Source organism: Lingula anatina, chromosome 8 (genome assembly GCF_051362555.1).
Source record: "Lingula anatina isolate TDL-2025a chromosome 8, LinAna3.0, whole genome shotgun sequence".
Lineage (NCBI taxonomy): Eukaryota > Metazoa > Brachiopoda > Lingulata > Lingulida > Lingulidae > Lingula > Lingula anatina.
In genome coordinates this window covers 14,838,951-14,858,215 of record NC_141774.1, presented here as the reverse complement: position 1 = coordinate 14,858,215, position 19,265 = coordinate 14,838,951, and the positions used below count along the sequence as shown (strand labels likewise).

Genomic DNA, 19,265 nt, shown 5'->3' with positions numbered 1-19,265 from the left:
GGGACAGCCGAGATTATAAAAACGTTCATAAGGATGCCCAGAACCGATTCTCTCTCCAATGTTTCTGTATTGTCAATTCAACAAGAAGGCCGGCGCTTCTACCAATGAAGAAGGGTTTTTGGCTTTACCCAACACCAAATCTGAACACAGGTAGGTCCTAATTTTTACTTTACATCTAATATGACTTTCTGACAACAAAAGATGATAATATGAATCTTCGTTTTTTTTAAAGACTGTTGTAAACTATGTTCTAAAAAATATCGAAAATTCGGAAAACCGACTCGCTTACCTTTGGCTTGTATAGCACGAACCATACCGGGTGTATGTAAATACAGTATAACCTATTGAACTATTTGGTGTTAGGCGAGAAGTCATAAGAGATTGTAATTGTAAAACGTATTAAGTGATCATAGGCAGAATAACCGTATATACTGGTACCTGTTGGGTTCTGTAGCGTGTTAACATTTACGGTTTATGAGGCGTCGCGAATACATTTTCTTGCATGCTTTACCGCTTCACTTTCACTCCGGTAATATTACGTAGTCATCACCCAGAGCCACGTTGCGGCTGACTATAAAGATTTGCGACAGCTAAGATGGCGGGCCACAAAGTTCTCTCGGTTGCTTGTTTCTATATTTTTGTACAGATAGAAGTTGTTTTGTGTACAGATACTCCTGTGGTCAGAACAAACCTGGGGCAGATTGTTGGAGACAGACGAGAGGTGGATACCGGGGCCAGTAAGTTGAGTACTATATATATAGACTGATAAAAAATGGTGGGGAACCATATAAGGAAAACAACTAACAAGGCTGAGGTTGGCCTTTAAAAAAAAGAGATATTAAGTGGAGGGGATCGGGGGCGGGGCAGACAAAATGGATTTCCTTATTTTTTGCACATGAAAGGAATACTCCAAGAAATAGTAACCCTTCGTCGTATAACGGAAAGTGAGCGAAAAAGGAAAGGTTCCAAAAATCTATTTCTGCTTGGACAGAATGTTTTGTTTACCCCAAACACCCCATAGGTATCTAATTTTAAAACAGAGTGCAGGACATGATTTTTTTATGATTTTATGTTTGGCACGTTAAACTCTCTTGCATCGGCCATTGGTCGCCAATCTGCTTTGACGCCATTATTACAATAATGAATATCCTGTAATGATACTTGTATACTCGAATCCCCATAGTCCGTGTCAGATTTACGTAAAGTCGTTCAAAGAAACCCTACGGACACATAATGACCAGTTCATTTATGTATTTGTTGACGCTCGCTAACTACATGCTCTACGTGAAGTTCCCAATTTCGGCATCCTCCCCTGTAGTTCGCATCCGTCTTTTTAGCTCTCCCAAGCGGTCTCTCAGATCTTTCAGACATTACTTCTTAACATATATATCCAAATCCCTCATTTAAGGTGGATTCAATTTATGCTGCACTATTGCGCGTTGCATACAAATCTTAATTACTCAAATTCCACACGTTCACTTGCTAAGTGCTAAGTCAAGTGCACAATTAAGCGACACCATTAGAATTAAAGTCTGGGAGTTATTTTTGTGAACTGAACAACGCGTATATATATGACAGTATAGATAAACCCATAATGTTTAATCCGTTCCACTGTTTATTATCAATGTCTTTGTTTCTATAAATGTTTGCGTGCGTGCGTGCGTGCGTGTGTTAATGGAACCGACCTGTTTGGGGGTAATATAATTCGAGTATTATATATCAAATATTCACGGTCCGAATTAACCTATATTATTATTTATTTTTGTGTGGTTTGCTGCTCGTCAGTTTCTTATAAATAATTCATGTATATATTTACCTGTTAAGATAAAATATTCCTCTAGGTACCAAAAAATATGTCACTCCTACCTCAATTACAGGCATTGCTTTAAGGGTTCCCATAATTTCAATTTCACTATTACATAACAACTAGGCCATCGATCATTGTGAAAATTGCGGTTGTGAGTAGTAGAGGACCTACCTAGTATCACCATTGGAATACTCCAACGCCAAATATTTTTTTAAATATGCTGTTCCTATCTGAGAGTGATATTTTTACCAAGCGGTTGACATAGAAGGGAGTTTTGAACCGCCGATTTGCCAGAAGGCTGGTTGATTTCATGAAAACCTTTCAGGGGGTTAGACAACATCCTTAACAAACAGGCATATATGTAGAAAAAGTTTCATGACATTTCGGGGGTTGTCTGCAACATTTAACAGGAACGGGGCACAACATTATCTGAGCTTACCGTCAGAAGACGTCTGCACAATTTTTGCAGAGTCTTTGTAAGGAGACCTGGGATTCCCGTCAGGAACTGTCAACTTCGAGTCAGATATGGTATATCCCAATTTCTGTAATGGACATCAGCCTATAAGTGGACAATGTGCTCAGAAGCAAGCAAGCTCAGTATTGTCCAATGCAAAGGGTTTTGAGAACAGCTGGTAAGAAGCATATTGCCAGTTTTCTGCCTCTGTTCGACAGGACACATCCAACATAAGTCATAGATGAGGAGTATTGGCAATTGTAATGCAGGCGAGCTGGCAGTGGTCAACAGGAACCTTAACACCGACCCTTGCATCCAAGTAATAAAGAACTTAAGGAATTCTGTCGAAAATGTTTGGCGACCATGATCACCCATTAATGTTTCAGCATGATAATGCTACTCCACGTACAACATATGCAAGAGTAGGCTGGTAATGTGCGAACCAGACCCCCCTCCCCTTCATGGCCAGCTTATTCAATAGATCATAAACTCTTTAAGAATGTTAAGGATATCCTCAAAAATGTATAACTGAGGGATAATTCTGCAAACAAAAATTATCTCACTTAACCTTTGCACCGTATGTGGAACGCCATCACTGCGCAAACTTTACAGAACTTTTTGATTCCACATGCACACACGCGACAGTTGCGTCCTCCAATGCAGAGGCCACTGTACAAAATACTTAAATATGGCCTCAATCTTTTTATATGGTAAGTTCATTCATTTATGATACAATTGGATTTTTTTTCCGTGGGGGGGGGGGGGGGGGGAGAAAAATCCTTTTAGAATTTGAATAAAGAACATTAATTGATGACATGATTTTCTGTATCATTTTACGCATTTCGTAAGGGGTGACACTTTGTTTTTGGTAGAGGAGTTTAGTACTACTTTCTCCCCATTATTGAATAAACGTTATCTGTAGTGGAATAAACCAACACTTTGTACTTCCTGTGGGGACATTTTATGGTACAAGACGGCTAAAATAATCAGATTACCGCCAGTCTGGTAACTTAATCTACTAAAATGTGTGTGTGTGTTTGTTTATGTGTGAGTGAGTGTGTTTCCCACGTTCGCGAAAGAGCTGATTAGCGCTAGAGATGGTGTGAATTATGACAGAAGAGCCACTGATGAGAAGGATGTGTCGGTCTTTCAAAACACTCAAAACATCTCTAGTACAATTACCATTCTTGTCATGATTTCTTGATATTTTCTCCCTAAAGGCGCAGGTGTAGTTGATCGCTTCCTTGGAATACCATACGCAAAACCCCCAGTTGGGAGACTTCGATTTGCCAATCCCGAACGTCACCCTGGATGGGGAGCAAGCATTCGACAAGCCAAACAATTCGGTCCCCACTGCCCGCAGCCTGAAAGCTCAATTTCTTCCTATCTAAACCTAGGACGAACAATCACCGACATCAGACGTGACGAAGATTGTCTGTTTTTGAACGTGTACGTGCCACGTGGTGTTGATATTTTACGTCAGACGGGCGTTCGCCTGGCGATTTTGATTCATTTTCACAGTGGTGCTTTCAGGGCAGGCACAGGTGCAACTTATATTGGAGATATTGTTGCACTCGAGTCTGATGTCGTCCTCGTCACTATTAACTATAGACTGGGCTTCCTGGGGTTCTTTAGCACGGGGACTGACGAGGCCAGAGGAAATTACGGCCTTTATGACCAGCACTCGGCTATTAAATGGGTACGAGAGAATGCTGAGGCGTTTGGCGGAGACCCTGATCTTGTAACTCTCATCGGTGATTCAGCAGGAGGAGCGTCGGTGGATTTTCAGATGATCTCTCCTCTAAATCGTGGTTTGATACAGGGAGGGATATCAGTGAGTGGGTCGAGCTTGGCACCTTGGTCTCTGATTGAGTCTTTGAACGTCAGTTTGGAGTTTTCGAAACTGGCCGGATGCGATATGCCTCAACCAAGAGCAAGACTCCGTTGTCTCCGCAATAAGGACGCTCTGGAATTAGCGGAGATTAGGGAGGAAGGGCTACGAGGAGGACTCGACTGGCGACCAAATATAGATGGAGTATTCATACCAAGACACCCACGAGAACTACTGGGAGAAAACGTGATATCCGGGCTTCGATATATGGTAGGTGCTACCTCCCATGACGGCACCGTCTTGAGACTTCCTTTCGCAGGGAATCCTACTGTATCACAGCAACGCTTCAATCTCGAAACTTATGCATCAATGTTCTATCAGTTCAAGATGAGAAGCGCGGAGAAAGCTGTTGCTAGGTCATTGGTTCACGAATACGGTCTCATCCAAGACCCCATGGATCCTTTGGATATTTTGACTCGGGCCGTGCAACAAATGACTGACATTCTCTTTGGAATGCCAGCAGAGGAGTCGGCGAGAATGAACGCAGCGGGAGGTGCCACGACTTATAAATACAAATTATCTGTCCGACTTGGCTATCCACCTTCTTACTTACCTAAATCGACTTTTGTACGAGCTGAACATTATGACACCCGTATTCTGTATTTTGGTGTTTTTGAACAGCACCCGGATGTATATAACTTGACGGCAGAAGAATTGGAACTTGGAAGAATGATCAGGCGGTATATAGCTAACTTTGCTAAAAATGGGTAAGGGTCAGGTAACATACGATTAAAAACGGAAATATTTTACTGCAGTTGAAATCTTAATGATATTGTAAATGGAAATAAAAAAGTTGTTGATGCCCATTAAGTTCAATGGCCCCATCAACTGTAATTTAATTTGTATGAAATATCCCTCTACAAAAGGATCCATGTCAAGTATGACTTGACTACGAAGTCAGAATATACTTTCGTGTATGCTCAATATCGTTTTTCATTGTTTTGCTAATCAGTCAACACTCTCGACTTTCAGTGACCCAAATGTTGGTGACCCAGTCAGCGTCCAATGGCCGGAATACACAGCGTCTTCCAGACAATTCATCAACCTGGACACGCCCACCACCGTGGAAACATTCGATAGAGAGCGCCAGTATCTGTTTGCGACCGAGGTTCTTCCGGCTATAGTGGCAGTGGGTAAAGAGGCTGACATAGTGGCCGCACGTCCAGGTCAACGCAAACCATGCTCTAGGAGAAGATATTGGACACCCAGGGTCCTCAGATGTCGGTATTTCAACTGGTTAATGAGGCATGATTAGTGATTTCCAAGAAAACACAGAACGTTATTTTAGCGTTACCAAATCGTTATTATTTTTTTTTTTTGTTATGATAACGTTCTGTGTTTCCTGGGTTGTACGGACATACTGCATATCAACGTAGTGCATGGTTGGATTTGTCTATTTACTAGAAACAACGCCGTATATCAGTGCTTTGGCTTTAAACATGACAATGCCTACATATGTACACGGCGATGGCCATATTTTGATGGGTCAGGTATAATAAAACTTAAATTGCAATTTAATTTACCGGTATTGGTAGTTTTTAACCGGCTTCATTTTAAGTTGTAAGTTGGCATCGAAAGTATAGTTGTTCTACACGGTTAAAGAGACAAAGATCCCATAATGCAGCTTTTTGTTTTCCTCTTCTCCATCTTTCTTAATTTTTTTTCTGTGAAATTATATGTATTGAATAATTCTCTGCATTTCTTATAGCTTGGTTTAAAACAATAAAATTTTACGGCTTAGATATAACTTAAATGTTGTAAATACAATTTAAAAAATGCATATTAAAAGCGGGTAGTCAGCAAATACAATTTTGGAGGGGGGCAGAGGGGGGAGGGTTCAGGGTGTGTTGGACCATGAAATTATATCGGATAAAATTCCCTGGTTGGACCGGGGGTTGTGGTAGGAGGGGTGCTGTCTTGGGCGGGGCGGGGGGAATCTTACTTTATAACACCCTTTTAATAATAAAAACCTTGACATATATTCAGTATTTTTTCTTTTGAAATGAGTTACAAATTTGCTATAATCAGATATTTTGAATACACAAAATAATATTAAAAAAAAACAAACCGGCAGGTAAGTAATTAGTTAAATTTTAGTATAAGTATGTTTCAAAAATTCCGATCCAACAGCTGTTATACAGCTTAGTCACAGTAGCAGCCAGGTTTAAGCAATAATTAAATCAAGATAAACTTTGCATTTGAGCTCCTTTTGTAGCGTCGACGCTTTGCCTGTTGATTTTCTAAGAGTTGCGTTTTTCGTAATGTCACCCTTTTCTCCACGAGTGATGATATACAAGCTACACCATACCAGATATAATTCCCTGACCATGCAAATTTAACATTCTTTTAAAATTCAACTGTAGGCCTAGTGCTCGAGCCACAGTTTAGACTCTTCTTGAAACTTACAATTACACTCTTATTTACCTTTAATTCGACGTTTAAGAACTTATTTCACAACCTTTACGTCTCAGGCGTCCTGCTTCGCCAAGTCATTTAGGGAGCTTTTACAAGTAGGCATCATTCAGAACAGTGGGCTAACTAGTGCGCTGGTCAAATATGGCGACCCACTAAAAAGCGTGCCCTCTTTTCCGCTAATAGTCACTGAATAGATTACCCGTGGCGAAGTATTCAAGTGGGTCGGCCATATTTAACCCGCGGACTACTTAGTTCACTGTTCTGAATACGACCATAAGTGATCCTCGGACAAACCAATATGGGGATCAAATATGGCGCGAACAACATGAAAGTATGAGCCGAGATTTAATTGCTTTGCCCCTGCTGTGGGCGTAGCTTGTGGGTGTAGTCAATCCGCGAATCAACTGGCCAAGAATGCTCTCTTAGAGGGTTAAAAATTAACCCACAATGCAACGCGAAGCTACTGTTTTGATGTTCATGCACGCAGCTATACCAAATCTGGGCAAAAGATGAAAATGTATCTTGAGTATTAGTTGGGCCAGGTGGTATTTAGTAAAACATTACCAAAAGAAGTCTGATTTTAAAAGCAGTTATTACAAACAATGCCCGCGTTTAAAATGATCGGTATCTCGTTTCCTTTCGAAACAAGCATTGTCTCTTGTCAACATTAACATAGTGTTCAGGATGTTACTCACACAAAGACCCTTGTAATTTGGCATTTCATTTCCTGAGTGAAGTCACCGCACTTATCAACGAAACGAGAGAGAGAAAAAAATCTGAATTGCAAGGATGGGAGACATCTCGGGCCTAGTATTCAAACTACTGTAATAAATAACTAAAGTTCCTTCCACTGTAATAGTGGGGCCAGTGAATGCACCCCTTCTGACAGCTGATTGGTCGTTTTATACACCTCCCCCGGTGTCTCCAGTTATATGATTCATTGCTTGGCAAACAGAGTTTCACAAAGCTATAGACACGGTTCAACACCACAGTTCTACCATGGCGGAGGTTGATATCATTTTCGCGGTATGTTTCTGTTTATTGCTAATAATACCGGGAAGCTTGTGTACAGAAACGCCAGTGGTGACGACAAATCTCGGGAAGATAGTTGGTGAAAGAGTTAATGTGGATACCGGTAATGGTAAGTTTTGGGATGCCATTAATGCAAAGGAAATTAAACCGATTAATGCATAAGTAAATTTTCGTACTTAAATAGAGTCACATATGCTGTACATGCACAATGGTTCTTTAGCTCGATACTTTTTATCAATCATCGTATTAAACGTAACTGCTAAAATGTTTATATTGAATAAGACTATATGAAAGCTTGGGGTATAAAAAACATTCCAGCTAGTTTAATAATTATCATATACATGTATAATCCATCAACTAAGCTAAGGAAATTTTTGCTCATTAACATGTACCAGTAGATGGCAAAAATTCAATTGTTTTCAAATATTGTTTTGACGAAACAGAGACATTTTGTAAAACGAAAGACCCTGTCAACATATTATGATTCTTCGAACGTGTACCGCGGGTACTAGTAGCTGTACATACACTGTATCTACACATGTATGCTGGGTTCTCTAGGTAAATCCCAGTGGTGGTTCTATGCAATACCAAAGCCACAACCTAAATGCATTCTTTTAAAATGCTTTTTCTAGGATCCACTAAATTTGGACCCTCTCGCTTTGTGAATCAGTATCAGATAATACATGTACATTGTACTACCCTTTGTAATAAGGGGCCTGTAATAGCATAGAGAATTTAAGAACAGTAATCTAACCATAATTTTTCTGTAACGGATTTCTAGCGCACCCTTTGGTCAGGTGGTATACTCCAAATGACCCTCACTCCCGCCCTCTGCCTACCCCCCCCCCCCCCCCCAGGCCCGATCACCCTGTTATCAACCCTTGTCATTTCCGGGTAGCTCATCAATTAAAATTCCAGTTTGTGAGTAGCTACAGGGTGACTAAATAAATCACTCGGAATGAGCCAGTCGTAATTTACCTTGCCATAGTATTCTACCTGAATGGACTCAGGTACTCTAGGTGCAATATGTCAACTTTGAACAATAACGGCTGTAATGTACGTCCGACGTAACTAAATTTGTGGCCACGGTTCTGTCGTCTGTTAAAGAAGCACAAATTGAACGGTTTCATTAATAGTGATAAAAAAACATGCATAACTATATTTCAACGACCAAAAACTAGCACCATTTTCATCAAGTGGCCCTCTTCAACAAACACACACACGCGTGCACGCACACTAACACTGTAAAGCAATCAGTGGTTTGTTTCCACACTAACACACACACACACACACTACACTTTAGAAGTTACAAGGGGGCTACCCAGGAATTCTCCTCGATGTCAGACTTCTGGTAACCAAAAAAATGATAGCTGTTTGAAATATCGTTTAGGCGTTATGACTGTTGCGATAGTTGCAACACCAATCGAATACACACACACACAAAAAAAAAACTTTGTGATGTGATATTTGTGAAATTATGTGTCTATATCAACCCCTTCGGGCCTTTCCATCCGTTCATACTCTTCTTTTTTCCCCCAGGTTCTGGCATTGTGGACCGCTTTCGTGGTATACCGTACGTAAAACCCCCGGTGGGAAGACTTCGGTTCGCCAATCCTGAGCCACATCCCGGATGGGGGGATACTGTGAGAGAGGCCAAACAATTTGGTCCGCACTGCCCGCAGCTCGACAGCAGGCTTCTACCGTACGTCCACCTAGGTAAGACAATCACCGACATCAGACGGGACGAAGATTGCCTGTTTTTGAACGTGTACGTGCCACGTGGTGTTGACGTTTTGAAAGCGAGGAATGAGTCGCTTGCGATCATCATGTATATTCACGGAGGGAGGTTTTCTGCGGGCTCTGGTGCATCGTACAATGGGGATATCCTTGCTCTTGAGGGTGACGTCATTGTAGTCAGTGCTAACTATAGGCTGGGGTTTCTGGGCTTCTTCAGCACGGGGACTGACGAGGCCAGAGGAAATTACGGCCTGTATGACCAGCACTCGGCTATTAAATGGGTACGGGAGAACGCTGAGGCGTTTGGCGGAGACCCTGATCGTATAACTTTAAGCGGCGGTTCTGCAGGGGGAGCTTCCGTGGATTTTCAGATGATTTCACCATTGAATCGAGGTTTGATACAGGGAGGGATATCAGCTAGTGGAACAGTCTTAGCACCTTGGTCTCTAGCCAGGTCTCTTAACTACAGTTTGGAACAAGCCAAAAGTGCCGGATGTAGAATATCAAAGCCTCAGAAAATGCTTCGATGTCTCCGCAGTAAGGACGCTACCTTGCTGGCTCAACAAGGAATTGACTGGCGGCCAGTGATAGACGGCCACTTCATTCCAAAAGATCCACGAGACCTCTTGAGAGAGAACGTGACATCCGGGCTTCGATACATGGTTGGCGCCACCTCCCATGACGGCAGCATCTATACCTTACCCTTTGCGGGGATTCCCCCTACAGTTGCCAGGCAACTGCATTTAGCTAAAAACTATGCTTTAGGGGAGTATAGATTTACCACGGAAAGCGCGGCAATTGCTTTTGCCAGGTCGACTATAACTGAATACGGCCTAATACAGGATCCAATGGATCCTTTGGATCTCCTGACCCGGGCGACGCAACAGAACACTGACTTTCTCTTCGGAATGCCAGCAGAAGAGTCGGCGAGGCTGAACGAAGTGGGAGGTGCCACAACGTACAAATACACACTGTCTGTCCGTTATGGCTATCCACTTTCTTACTTTCCTAAGGCGCCTTCTATACGGGCTGAACATTTTGATACAGCTATTCCATTTTTTGGGGTTTTTGAGGAACACCCGGACGTGTACAGTTTGACTGCTGAGGAAATGGAACTTAATAGGGCTATCAGACGCTACGTGGCTAACTTTGCAAAGAATGGGTAATTATGGAACAATGAATTTTTAATATCTGATAAACTATTCATTTCAAGGCGAAACTATATCAAGCAATCCACTTCGAAATATATTTACATTTCTGTATATTTTGTTTGAATTAGATTGAACTGAAAATGTGCAACGTGTATATACTGTATCTAAGGATCGCACATCAATATACTGTATTTACACCTTGGTTTGATTTTTAATGTTGTATATAACAGGTGTTTTACAAATAAGTTAATGATATTCCTGTCCTTTCAGTGATCCAAATGTTGGTGGCCCGGTCACCGTCCAGTGGCCGGAATATACAGCGTCTTCCAGACAATTCATGAACCTGGACACGCCCACCACAGTGGAAACATTTGGTAGGGAGCGCCAGTATCTGTTTGCGACCGAGGTACTTCCTGCAATAGTGAGAGTGGGTAAAGAAGCTGACGAGGCTCGAGCACTCTCTTCTAAAGGAAAGAAATGCAAGAACAAAGGTTCGAAAATGGGGAAATCTCCAAGGTCCAAGACGGATTAACATTGTTACATCACAATGTTTGATTGTCTATCCGTGACGATACTATCTTGGGCTTCGTTCACATGAAAAATCTATTTTCTAAAAATCTATTTTCTATTCGCGGTATCTTGTGATCACGGTCTGTGCCCTGAATACCCCGCGGCGTAATTACTGGCAGCGCGAGCCAGTTACTTCCAAAGCTGTAATTAATTCTCGGCTGCGCTCGGAGTGATCACAAGATACCGCGAATAGAAAATAGATTTTTAGAAAATAGATTTTTCATGTGAACGGAGTCTTAGTGTCGGTTCTCTCGCCAATGTTCAACGCTTAACTATCTGTGCAGTAACGACATATGAAAAATGCTAAATGAATATTGACCATATTCGGAGCCCATTTCCCAGCGTTTAACAAGTTTCTTTGAACAATGACTTCATAAATGATCTTTTGGATGATTGTGGAATACTTTGTCAAGGAACTTGTCAGCTCAAATTATACTTCTTAGTGACAATGAAAAAAAAAACGTTTTCATATTAGACAATTGCTCTTTTGTGGTATAAATGTAAATATTTTATTGGGTACTTTCATTCTGTTTTATTATGAACTGTAAAATGTAATTTATAAAGAAAGACACAGTGCAGTTTTTACCTCTTTATTTTATGTGCAACCACCCCATGACAACTTTTAAAGAATAAACTCCCCAGAACAGTTCAATTCACTTATACAATTCCCTATGCAAAAAAGTAAAACTATAATGTTATTGGACAGGTCAACGACAAAATAAATATGAAACACACACAAAAAATAATTTGATTCCGTTTTCAAAAAATACGAAATACAAGTAATGTAAAATACTAGTACATCATTCCCATACATTTTTCACGCGAAAAGTCTGTGTAATTGATTTAATAATTTATTTATTAAAAAAAACAACCTTTTATCCGTTCGGACCGTTCTGTAAGAACGGGAGATTGTCGAGAACGCATTGCGGCCGTAAATAAAGGACCCTGATAGAAACTGGCCAAATTGTTTGTGTAATAAAATCTTTGGCTTATGTAAAGTATTTTTACGTTGGGATACTTGATTCGTGGCTGGATGCTTTAGTTTGTGCATTTGTGCTCCCAAACCAAAGGGTCGCGTTAGCATTTCTCATTCATGAGGCCTGCATGGCGTTGCCGCGGGAGAAAGATGACAGCCAGCAATGGAAATACGTTTTACTATATATCTGCTTTTATTTATATTATTTTCCACAAGAAGGGAAACCTAACAAAATACATGAAAGCTATAATAAATACTGGTCCGGGAGGCAAATAAACGTTTTCTTTTTAAATAAACAAATAAAATAGCTCAGATAAGAGGCTGTCAGAATGTCACCTTTGTCTTGGCATTTGTCACTGATAAGTGCCTACCCCGGTGTAAAAGGTGTATTAGTGTGATCATGTGTGTGGAATTTCATGTCAGATGGACATATAAAGATCTAAAAATTCGTCACAATATTTAAAAAAAGATACATCTTTGCACAGCAGCCGTAGATTGGTGCGATTCAGTTGTTAGTTACGACTCACTTCCTGGTTTTCACTAGGTCCTTCAAGAACTCTAAAACATCTTTATAATTGCAGCACATACCATAAAAATCCCAAAAAATACTTAGATATGGACATATCAGATTATATAAATGTCAAAATTCCACATGACAACGATTTATAGCCTCCCGGGAATTCCTTTCTACTTTACGCCCTTTGTCGCGCTGGCGGTCGATGCAGCATGCATTTCAAAACAAGTTGTCTGCAAATTTAGCACGATTTTGGACCTTCAAGTTCCGTGTCACGTTTTCATTTTATGTGCCTATTATTTCTACAAGTATTCTCTGCACAAAATGTGTAAAGAAGAAATGTTATATTACCATGTTGTTTCAAAAACTGCTTTTTTCTCCGAGTCCACGTCTTTTCTCCCGTTCACCTCCAACTAAAAATGACCACTCAGCTTCGCGTCTTACACCACTTGACGTCACACTTCCGGCACAATTCTTACCAATGCTGATCTCCTCCAGTACCCCTTATTCCTTTCATTGTAGTTGTGGGGCCAGTGAATGCCACCCTTTCTGACAGCTGATTGGTCGTTTTATAACCTCCCTCAGTCTCCAGTTATATGATTCATTGCTTGGCAAACAGAGTTTCACAAAGCTATAGACACGGTTCAACATCACAGTGTCTACCATGGCGAAGGTTGATATCATTTTCGCGGTATGTTTCTGTTTATTGCTAATAATACCAGAAACCTTGTGTACAGGAACGCCAATGGTAACGACAACTCTCGGGAAGATAGTTGGTGATAGAGTTAATGTGGATACCGGTAATGGTAAGTTTTGGGATGCCAGTTAATGAAAAGGAAATTAAGCCGTTTAACGCATAAGAAAATTTTTGTACTTAGATAGAGTCACATATGCTGTACATGCACAATGATTCTTTAGCTCGATACTTATCAAGCGTCGTATTATTAAACGTAACTGCTAAAATGTTTATATTGAATAAGACTACATGTAAGCTAGCGGTATAAAAACATTCCAGCTTGATAATTATCACATACATGTATGATCCGACTACCAATGTATTTTTTGCTCATTAACATGTAGATAGCATAAAATCAAGTGCTTTCAAATATTGTTTTGACGAAACCGAGAAATTTTGTAGAACGAGAGTCCTTGTCCACATATTGCAATTCTTCGATTATGTACCGTGGGTACTAGTACATGTGCATACACTGTAGCTATACATACACTGTAGCTGCAAATACATGCAGGGTTATGTACAGTAGGTAAATCCTACTGATGGTTCCATTCCATACCAAAGCCACAACCTAAATGAATTCTTTTAAAAGGTTTTTTCTAGGATACACTAATGTCGAACCCTCTCGGTTGTTGAATCAGCATCATATACTACATGTATATTGTACTACCCTGTGTTATCAGGGGCCTGTAAAATAGCATAGACATTTTAAATACAATAAACTAAGTATAATTTTGTAACAGAATACTAGAGAACCCTTTGGTCTGAGGGTATACCGGCACCTCCAAACGACCCTCCCTCTGCCTCCCCCCCCCCCCCCCCCCCCGCCCACCCAGGGACCGATCACCCTGTTATCAACCCTTGTCATTTCCGGGTAGCTCGTTAATTAAAATTCCAGTTTGTGAGTAGCTACAGGGTGACTAAATATATCACTTGGAAAGAGACAGTCTTAATTTACCTTGTCATAGAACCTAAATGGCTACATATACTGTTGGCGCAATATGAAAACTATTAACAATTGCAGCAGTACTTAAGTCCAACAAAATCTTTCACCAAAGAACACTAATAAAAACATGCATAGCTATATTTCAACGAGCAAAACTAGCGCCATCTTTCATCACGTGACCCCTTCAAAAAAAAAAAAAAGAAAGAAAGAAAGAAAAAGAAACGCGCGCGCACTTACACACTGTAAACAATTAGTGAATTTCACACACACACACACACACACACACACACACACCTTGCACTTTAGAAGTTAGAAAGGGGCTCTCCAGAAACTTTTCTCGATAACAGACTTCTTGTCACCTAAGTAATGATTCCTGTTTGAAATATAGCTTAGACGATATTACCATTGCAATAGTTGCAACACAAAAATACCACACACAAACACACACACACACACACACACACACACGAACACAAAATTCAATACTTGCGATGTGATATATGTGAAATTACATGTATGTGTCTTTAACGACCTCGCTGGGCTCTTCGATCCGTTCATTTTTTTTTCCAGGTTCTAGCATGGTGGACCGCTTTCGTGGTATACCATACGTAAAACCCCCGGCGGGAAGGCTTAGAGGGGACTACAACTTTCTGGGGGCCTAAATTCAATAAAATCCGACCCCCCCCCCTCTTCTCTCTAGATTTGCCCATCACGTTTTACCCACTGTAAGCGTAAGCCTAATTTGGGGGGTAATTATCCTGTGGTAACGTCATTGCCTGAACTCTCTGACATTGGCCTATGCTTTACAGTGCAGTGTGTGATGCCTTTGCACGGGTACGACATGTTTACCTCGCAAAGTAAGCACTTAACTATACAAAAAATGGAACACATTATCCTGGACTTTCGTTCATTCTGATTATGTAAAACATATCTTCCTAGTAGCGCTTGGACTATTTTTAAACGATTATTTAAAAGTGGCTACGCATATCATGGACAAATCTGAAACCAGGAAAACTAACTGTATAAAAAATTGAAATAAAATACTATAAGGCTTATTTCGGCGTTTATTTGCAAACGCACGTTTTCTATATTATTATCTGATTTGGTGACAGCCGGGCGTTTGGACGATAAAGGCATAGCGTACGCTTATAAACGATGGAATAATCCGCTTCCATTCCCGAAATGTTTCGATTCTGTTGATGTAAGCGACCTATGCACATGAGCAGTAACAGTGTGTCTTCACATGGCGTAGGTCGATGGAGTGAATTGTGACAGGTGAGGCACGGTTGAGAAATGTGTGACGGTCTTTCAAAATACTGAAATATTTAGTGCAAGTAGCATACATTTCATGATTTCCTGAAATTTTCTTCTATAGGCGTGGGTATAGTTGATCGCTTCCTTGGGATACCATATGCAAAACCCCCAGTTGGGAGACTTCGATTCGCCAATCCCAAGAGACACCCTGGATGGGGAGAAGGCATTCGACAAGCGACACAATTCGGTCCCCACTGCCCGCAGCCTGACAGCTCAATTTCCCTCTACGCCGCCCTAGGACGAACAATCATCAACCTCACACGGGACGAAGATTGTCTGTTTTTGAACGTGTACGTGCCACGTGGTGTTGATGTTCTACGTCAGACAGGCGTTCGCCAAGCGATTTTAATTCATTTTCACAGTGGTGCTTTCAGGGCAGGAACAGGTGCTACTTTTAATGGAGATATTCTTGCACTGGAGTCTGATGTCGTCCTCGTCACTATAAACTACAGACTGGGCTTTCTGGGGTTCTTCAGCACGGGGACTGACGAGGCAAGAGGGAATTACGGCCTTTAGGACCAGCACTGGGCTATTAAATGGGTACGGGAGAATGCTGAGGAATTTGGCGGAGACTCTGATCGTATAACTCTAATTGGTGATTCGGCAGGAGGGGCGTCGGTGGATTTTCAGATGGTCTCTCCTCTAAATCGTGGTTTGATACAGGGAGGGATATCAGTTAGTGGGTCAAGCTTGGCGCCTTGGTCTCTGACTGAGTCTTCGAACGTCAGTTTGGAGTTTTCAAAAATGGTCGGATGTGACATGCCTCGACCAAGAGCAAGACTCCGCTGCCTCCGCAATAAAGACGCTCAGGAATTGGCGGAGATAAGAGAGGAAGGGCTACGAGGAGGACTCGACTGGCGACCAAATATAGATGGAGTTTTCATATCAAGACACCCGCGAGAACTTCTGGGAGAAAACGTGACATCCGGGCTTCATTATATGGTAGGTGCTACCTCCCATGATGGCAGCATCTACTCACTTCCTGCAGCAGGGAACCCTCCTACTGTTGCCCAGCAACGCTTCATTTTTCAAACGTATGCATCAGTCGCGTATCATTTCAATTTGGAAAGCGCTGAAGTCGCTGTTGCTAGGTCCTTGCTTCACGAATACGGTCTCATCGAAGACCCCATGGATCCTTTGGATGTCCTTACCCGGGCCGTGCAACAGAGCACTGATCTTCTCTATGGAATGCCAGCAGAGGAGTCGGCGAGACTGAACGAAGCTGGAGGTGCCACAACGTATAAATACACATTATCTATTCGTCTTGGCTATCCACCTTCTTACTTACCTAAAGCGGCTTTTGTACGAGCTGAACATTTTGATACCCGCATTCTGTATTTTGGTGTGTTTGAACAGCACCCAGAGGTATATAACTTGACAGCTGAGGAATTGGAACTTGGAAGAACCATCAGGCGGTATATAGCTAACTTTGTAAAAAATGGGTAAGGGTCAGTAATCAAAGTCTACTTATAATGTGACTAATGAGTATAAAACCGCTGGACCATGGAATTGTATTGTTGGTCTTTTTGTGAAATTTGATGTTAATAAAATGATACCAGGAGCATATCATTCCACAGTCATTTATCTCCCCCTAAGTATTGATTCAGTAGGGTGACACCTCTATTGTCCACTGTGTGTATTTGATGACCATTAAGTTTTAATGGTCCTAATGACCATCAGCTGTACTTAAATTAGTATGAAATATATCCCTCTACAAAGGATCCATGCCAAGTATGACTTGACTACGAAGTCAGGTTGTCCTTTCCTGTATGCTCAATATGGTATTTCATTGTTTTGCTAATCAGTCAACTCCCTCGTCTTTTCAGTGACCCAAATGTAGGTGACCCGGTCAGCCTCCAATGGCCGGAATACACAGGGTCTTCCAGACAATTCATCAACCTGGACACGCCCACCACCGTGGAAACATTCGATAGGGAGCGCCAGTATCTGTTTGCGACCGAGGTACTTCCTGCCATAGTGAGAGTGGGTGAAGAAGCTGACGAGGCTCGAACACTTTCTTCTAAAGGAAAGAAATGCAGGAACAAAGGTTCGAAAATGGGTAAATCTCCAAGGTCCATGATGGATTAACATAGTTACATGAATTTGTCGGCTCAAATTATACTTCTTAATGACAATGAGAAGAAACGTTTTCAAATTAGACAATTGCTATTTTATGGTATACTTGTAGATATTTTATAAGGTTTTTTCATTTTGTTTTATTATGGGCTGTAACGTAATTATTAAGAGAGCCACAGTGCTTTTTGTACGTCTTTGTTTTATGTGCAACCACTCCATGACAACTTCTAAATAATAAACTCCTCAGAACAATTCAGTTCACTTATACGATTTCTTAAGCATTAACAAAAAAGTAAAACGGTTACGTTATTGGACAGATCAACGACAAAATAAAAAACCAAACAAAAAATAATTTGATTCCGAGGTCAAAAAGTACGAAATACAAGTAGTGTAAAATACTAGTACGTCATTCCCATACATTTTTACACTAAACAATAGTGTAATTGAGAGAACAGTTTCATTAGCTCTGTATGTATAAATTCAAATTACTGTTTTTCTTTTTATCAAGAGCTTGTAAAATATTGGAGGTAATACCCACATATTTTACAAGCTCTTGATAAAAGAAAAACAGTAATTTGAATTGTGTAATTGATTTGAAAATTTACTTATTAAAAACTGACATTATTAAAATTGTTCACCAAATTGTACATATATGTATATTTATTCTGAAACTGAGCACGTTCGACACAAATAAAGTAAATTAATTTTAATTAATTTTAGACAAACTCAGTGTTTTTTGTTAAACAAACCGTTTATCCGTTCGGAGCGTTCTATAAGAACGGGAGATTGTCGAGAACGCATTGCTGCCGTAAAAGAAAAAAAAAAAAAGAAAAACCTCAGGGGTTCTTTGATCACAGCCAGAGACCCGGATGGAAACTGGCAAAATTGTTCCTGTAATTAAATCCTTGGCTTATGTAAAGTAATTTTACGTTGGGGTACTCGATTTGTGGTTTGGGCCGTTAATTTGCGCATTTGGCGCGGCGAGGACAATTATCGTTCACATGGCCTGGCGTTTTTGCATGGGCAAGACGACGTCCAGCTTTGGAATCACGCTTTACTAAAATATTGCTATGATTTTTACCATTTTGCACAAGAAGAGAAAATAAAATCAAACACATGAAAGCTATAAAAAATATCGGCGAAATATTGGCCCGGGAGAAACATTGGGACATTACACCTTTTGTTCTTTCTGTAAACGATAATCAAAGGTCCCTTAGCCACGTCGTCTCCACGCGATATCATTCATCTAAGTTAATTAGTCTATCAACTAGAGGATCAGAGAGGCGATACCGCCTCCGGATATTGTACCACCAGCTGGAGTAAGCGCATTCGTATGGAAAACCCCCAAAAAAAGGGACATCACCACCAGTCTTGTGCTTGACAAGCTGTATAAAATGCAATCAACAAGAGTCCTCAAAATATGCAAAAATAAATAAATAAATAAATAAATAATAATAAATAAATAAATAAATAAATAAATAAAATAAATAATAAATAAATAAATAAATATGCTTCAATATTAGGCAGATTTTCGAATTGACCTGTATTTTCCTAACATTGATCACTCCTGTGATTTTCTAGACAATAGGCCTATTGTTTTTCCTTGAAATGTGTTATCAGTGTTGCATATATGCTGACAAAAGAGAAAA

General features: G+C 40.6%; 4 protein-coding genes across 4 annotated transcripts; all 4 read left to right on the top strand.

Annotated features, from left to right (window-relative positions):
* The first annotated feature begins 403 nt into the window (after positions 1-403).
* Positions 404-5,883, top strand: LOC106167475 (cocaine esterase-like). The gene is made up of 3 exons (XM_086994402.1): positions 404-737; positions 3,482-4,859; positions 5,125-5,883. Exons 1-3 carry the CDS (start codon positions 596-598, stop codon positions 5,405-5,407), a joined length of 1,803 nt encoding a protein of 600 aa, XP_086850528.1. The 5' UTR covers positions 404-595; the 3' UTR covers positions 5,408-5,883.
* Positions 5,884-7,366: 1,483 nt separating this feature from the next.
* On the top strand, positions 7,367-11,709 carry LOC106169832 (fatty acyl-CoA hydrolase precursor, medium chain-like). The gene is made up of 3 exons (XM_013549457.3): positions 7,367-7,708; positions 9,139-10,498; positions 10,758-11,709. Exons 1-3 carry the CDS (start codon positions 7,567-7,569, stop codon positions 11,017-11,019), a joined length of 1,764 nt encoding a protein of 587 aa, XP_013404911.2. The 5' UTR covers positions 7,367-7,566; the 3' UTR covers positions 11,020-11,709.
* A 1,407-nt stretch (positions 11,710-13,116) lies between these two features.
* LOC106165384 (carboxylesterase 5A-like) lies at positions 13,117-18,081 on the top strand. Its single transcript, XM_086994281.1, has 3 exons — positions 13,117-13,353; positions 15,602-16,982; positions 17,367-18,081. The coding sequence occupies exons 2-3, from the start codon at positions 16,171-16,173 to the stop codon at positions 17,626-17,628; spliced, it is 1,074 nt and encodes a 357-aa protein (XP_086850407.1). The 5' UTR covers positions 13,117-13,353; positions 15,602-16,170; the 3' UTR covers positions 17,629-18,081.
* Positions 13,293-16,056, top strand: LOC147760443 (neuroligin-4, Y-linked-like). The gene is made up of 2 exons (XM_087018776.1): positions 13,293-13,353; positions 15,602-16,056. Exons 1-2 carry the CDS (start codon positions 13,293-13,295, stop codon positions 16,054-16,056), a joined length of 516 nt encoding a protein of 171 aa, XP_086874902.1.
* Positions 18,082-19,265: the final 1,184 nt, after the last annotated feature.

Excerpts from the sequence above, each read along its gene's own strand:
- LOC106167475 (XM_086994402.1), top strand. The coding sequence starts at position 596 with ATGGCGGGCCACAAAGTTCTCTCGGTTGCTTGTTTCTATATTTTTGTA. Across the intron at positions 738-3,481 it reads AGAGGTGGATACCGGGGCCA|GCGCAGGTGTAGTTGATCGC; the intron begins GTAAGTTGAGTA and ends TTCTCCCTAAAG. Across the intron at positions 4,860-5,124 it reads GCTAACTTTGCTAAAAATGG|TGACCCAAATGTTGGTGACC; the intron begins GTAAGGGTCAGG and ends CTCGACTTTCAG.
- LOC106165384 (XM_086994281.1), top strand. The coding sequence starts at position 16,171 with ATGGTCTCTCCTCTAAATCGTGGTTTGATACAGGGAGGGATATCAGTT. Across the intron at positions 16,983-17,366 it reads GCTAACTTTGTAAAAAATGG|TGACCCAAATGTAGGTGACC; the intron begins GTAAGGGTCAGT and ends TCGTCTTTTCAG.
- LOC106169832 (XM_013549457.3), top strand. The coding sequence starts at position 7,567 with ATGGCGGAGGTTGATATCATTTTCGCGGTATGTTTCTGTTTATTGCTA. Across the intron at positions 7,709-9,138 it reads TAATGTGGATACCGGTAATG|GTTCTGGCATTGTGGACCGC; the intron begins GTAAGTTTTGGG and ends TTTTTCCCCCAG. Across the intron at positions 10,499-10,757 it reads GCTAACTTTGCAAAGAATGG|TGATCCAAATGTTGGTGGCC; the intron begins GTAATTATGGAA and ends CTGTCCTTTCAG.
- LOC147760443 (XM_087018776.1), top strand. The coding sequence starts at position 13,293 with ATGGTAACGACAACTCTCGGGAAGATAGTTGGTGATAGAGTTAATGTG. Across the intron at positions 13,354-15,601 it reads TAATGTGGATACCGGTAATG|GCGTGGGTATAGTTGATCGC; the intron begins GTAAGTTTTGGG and ends TTTCTTCTATAG.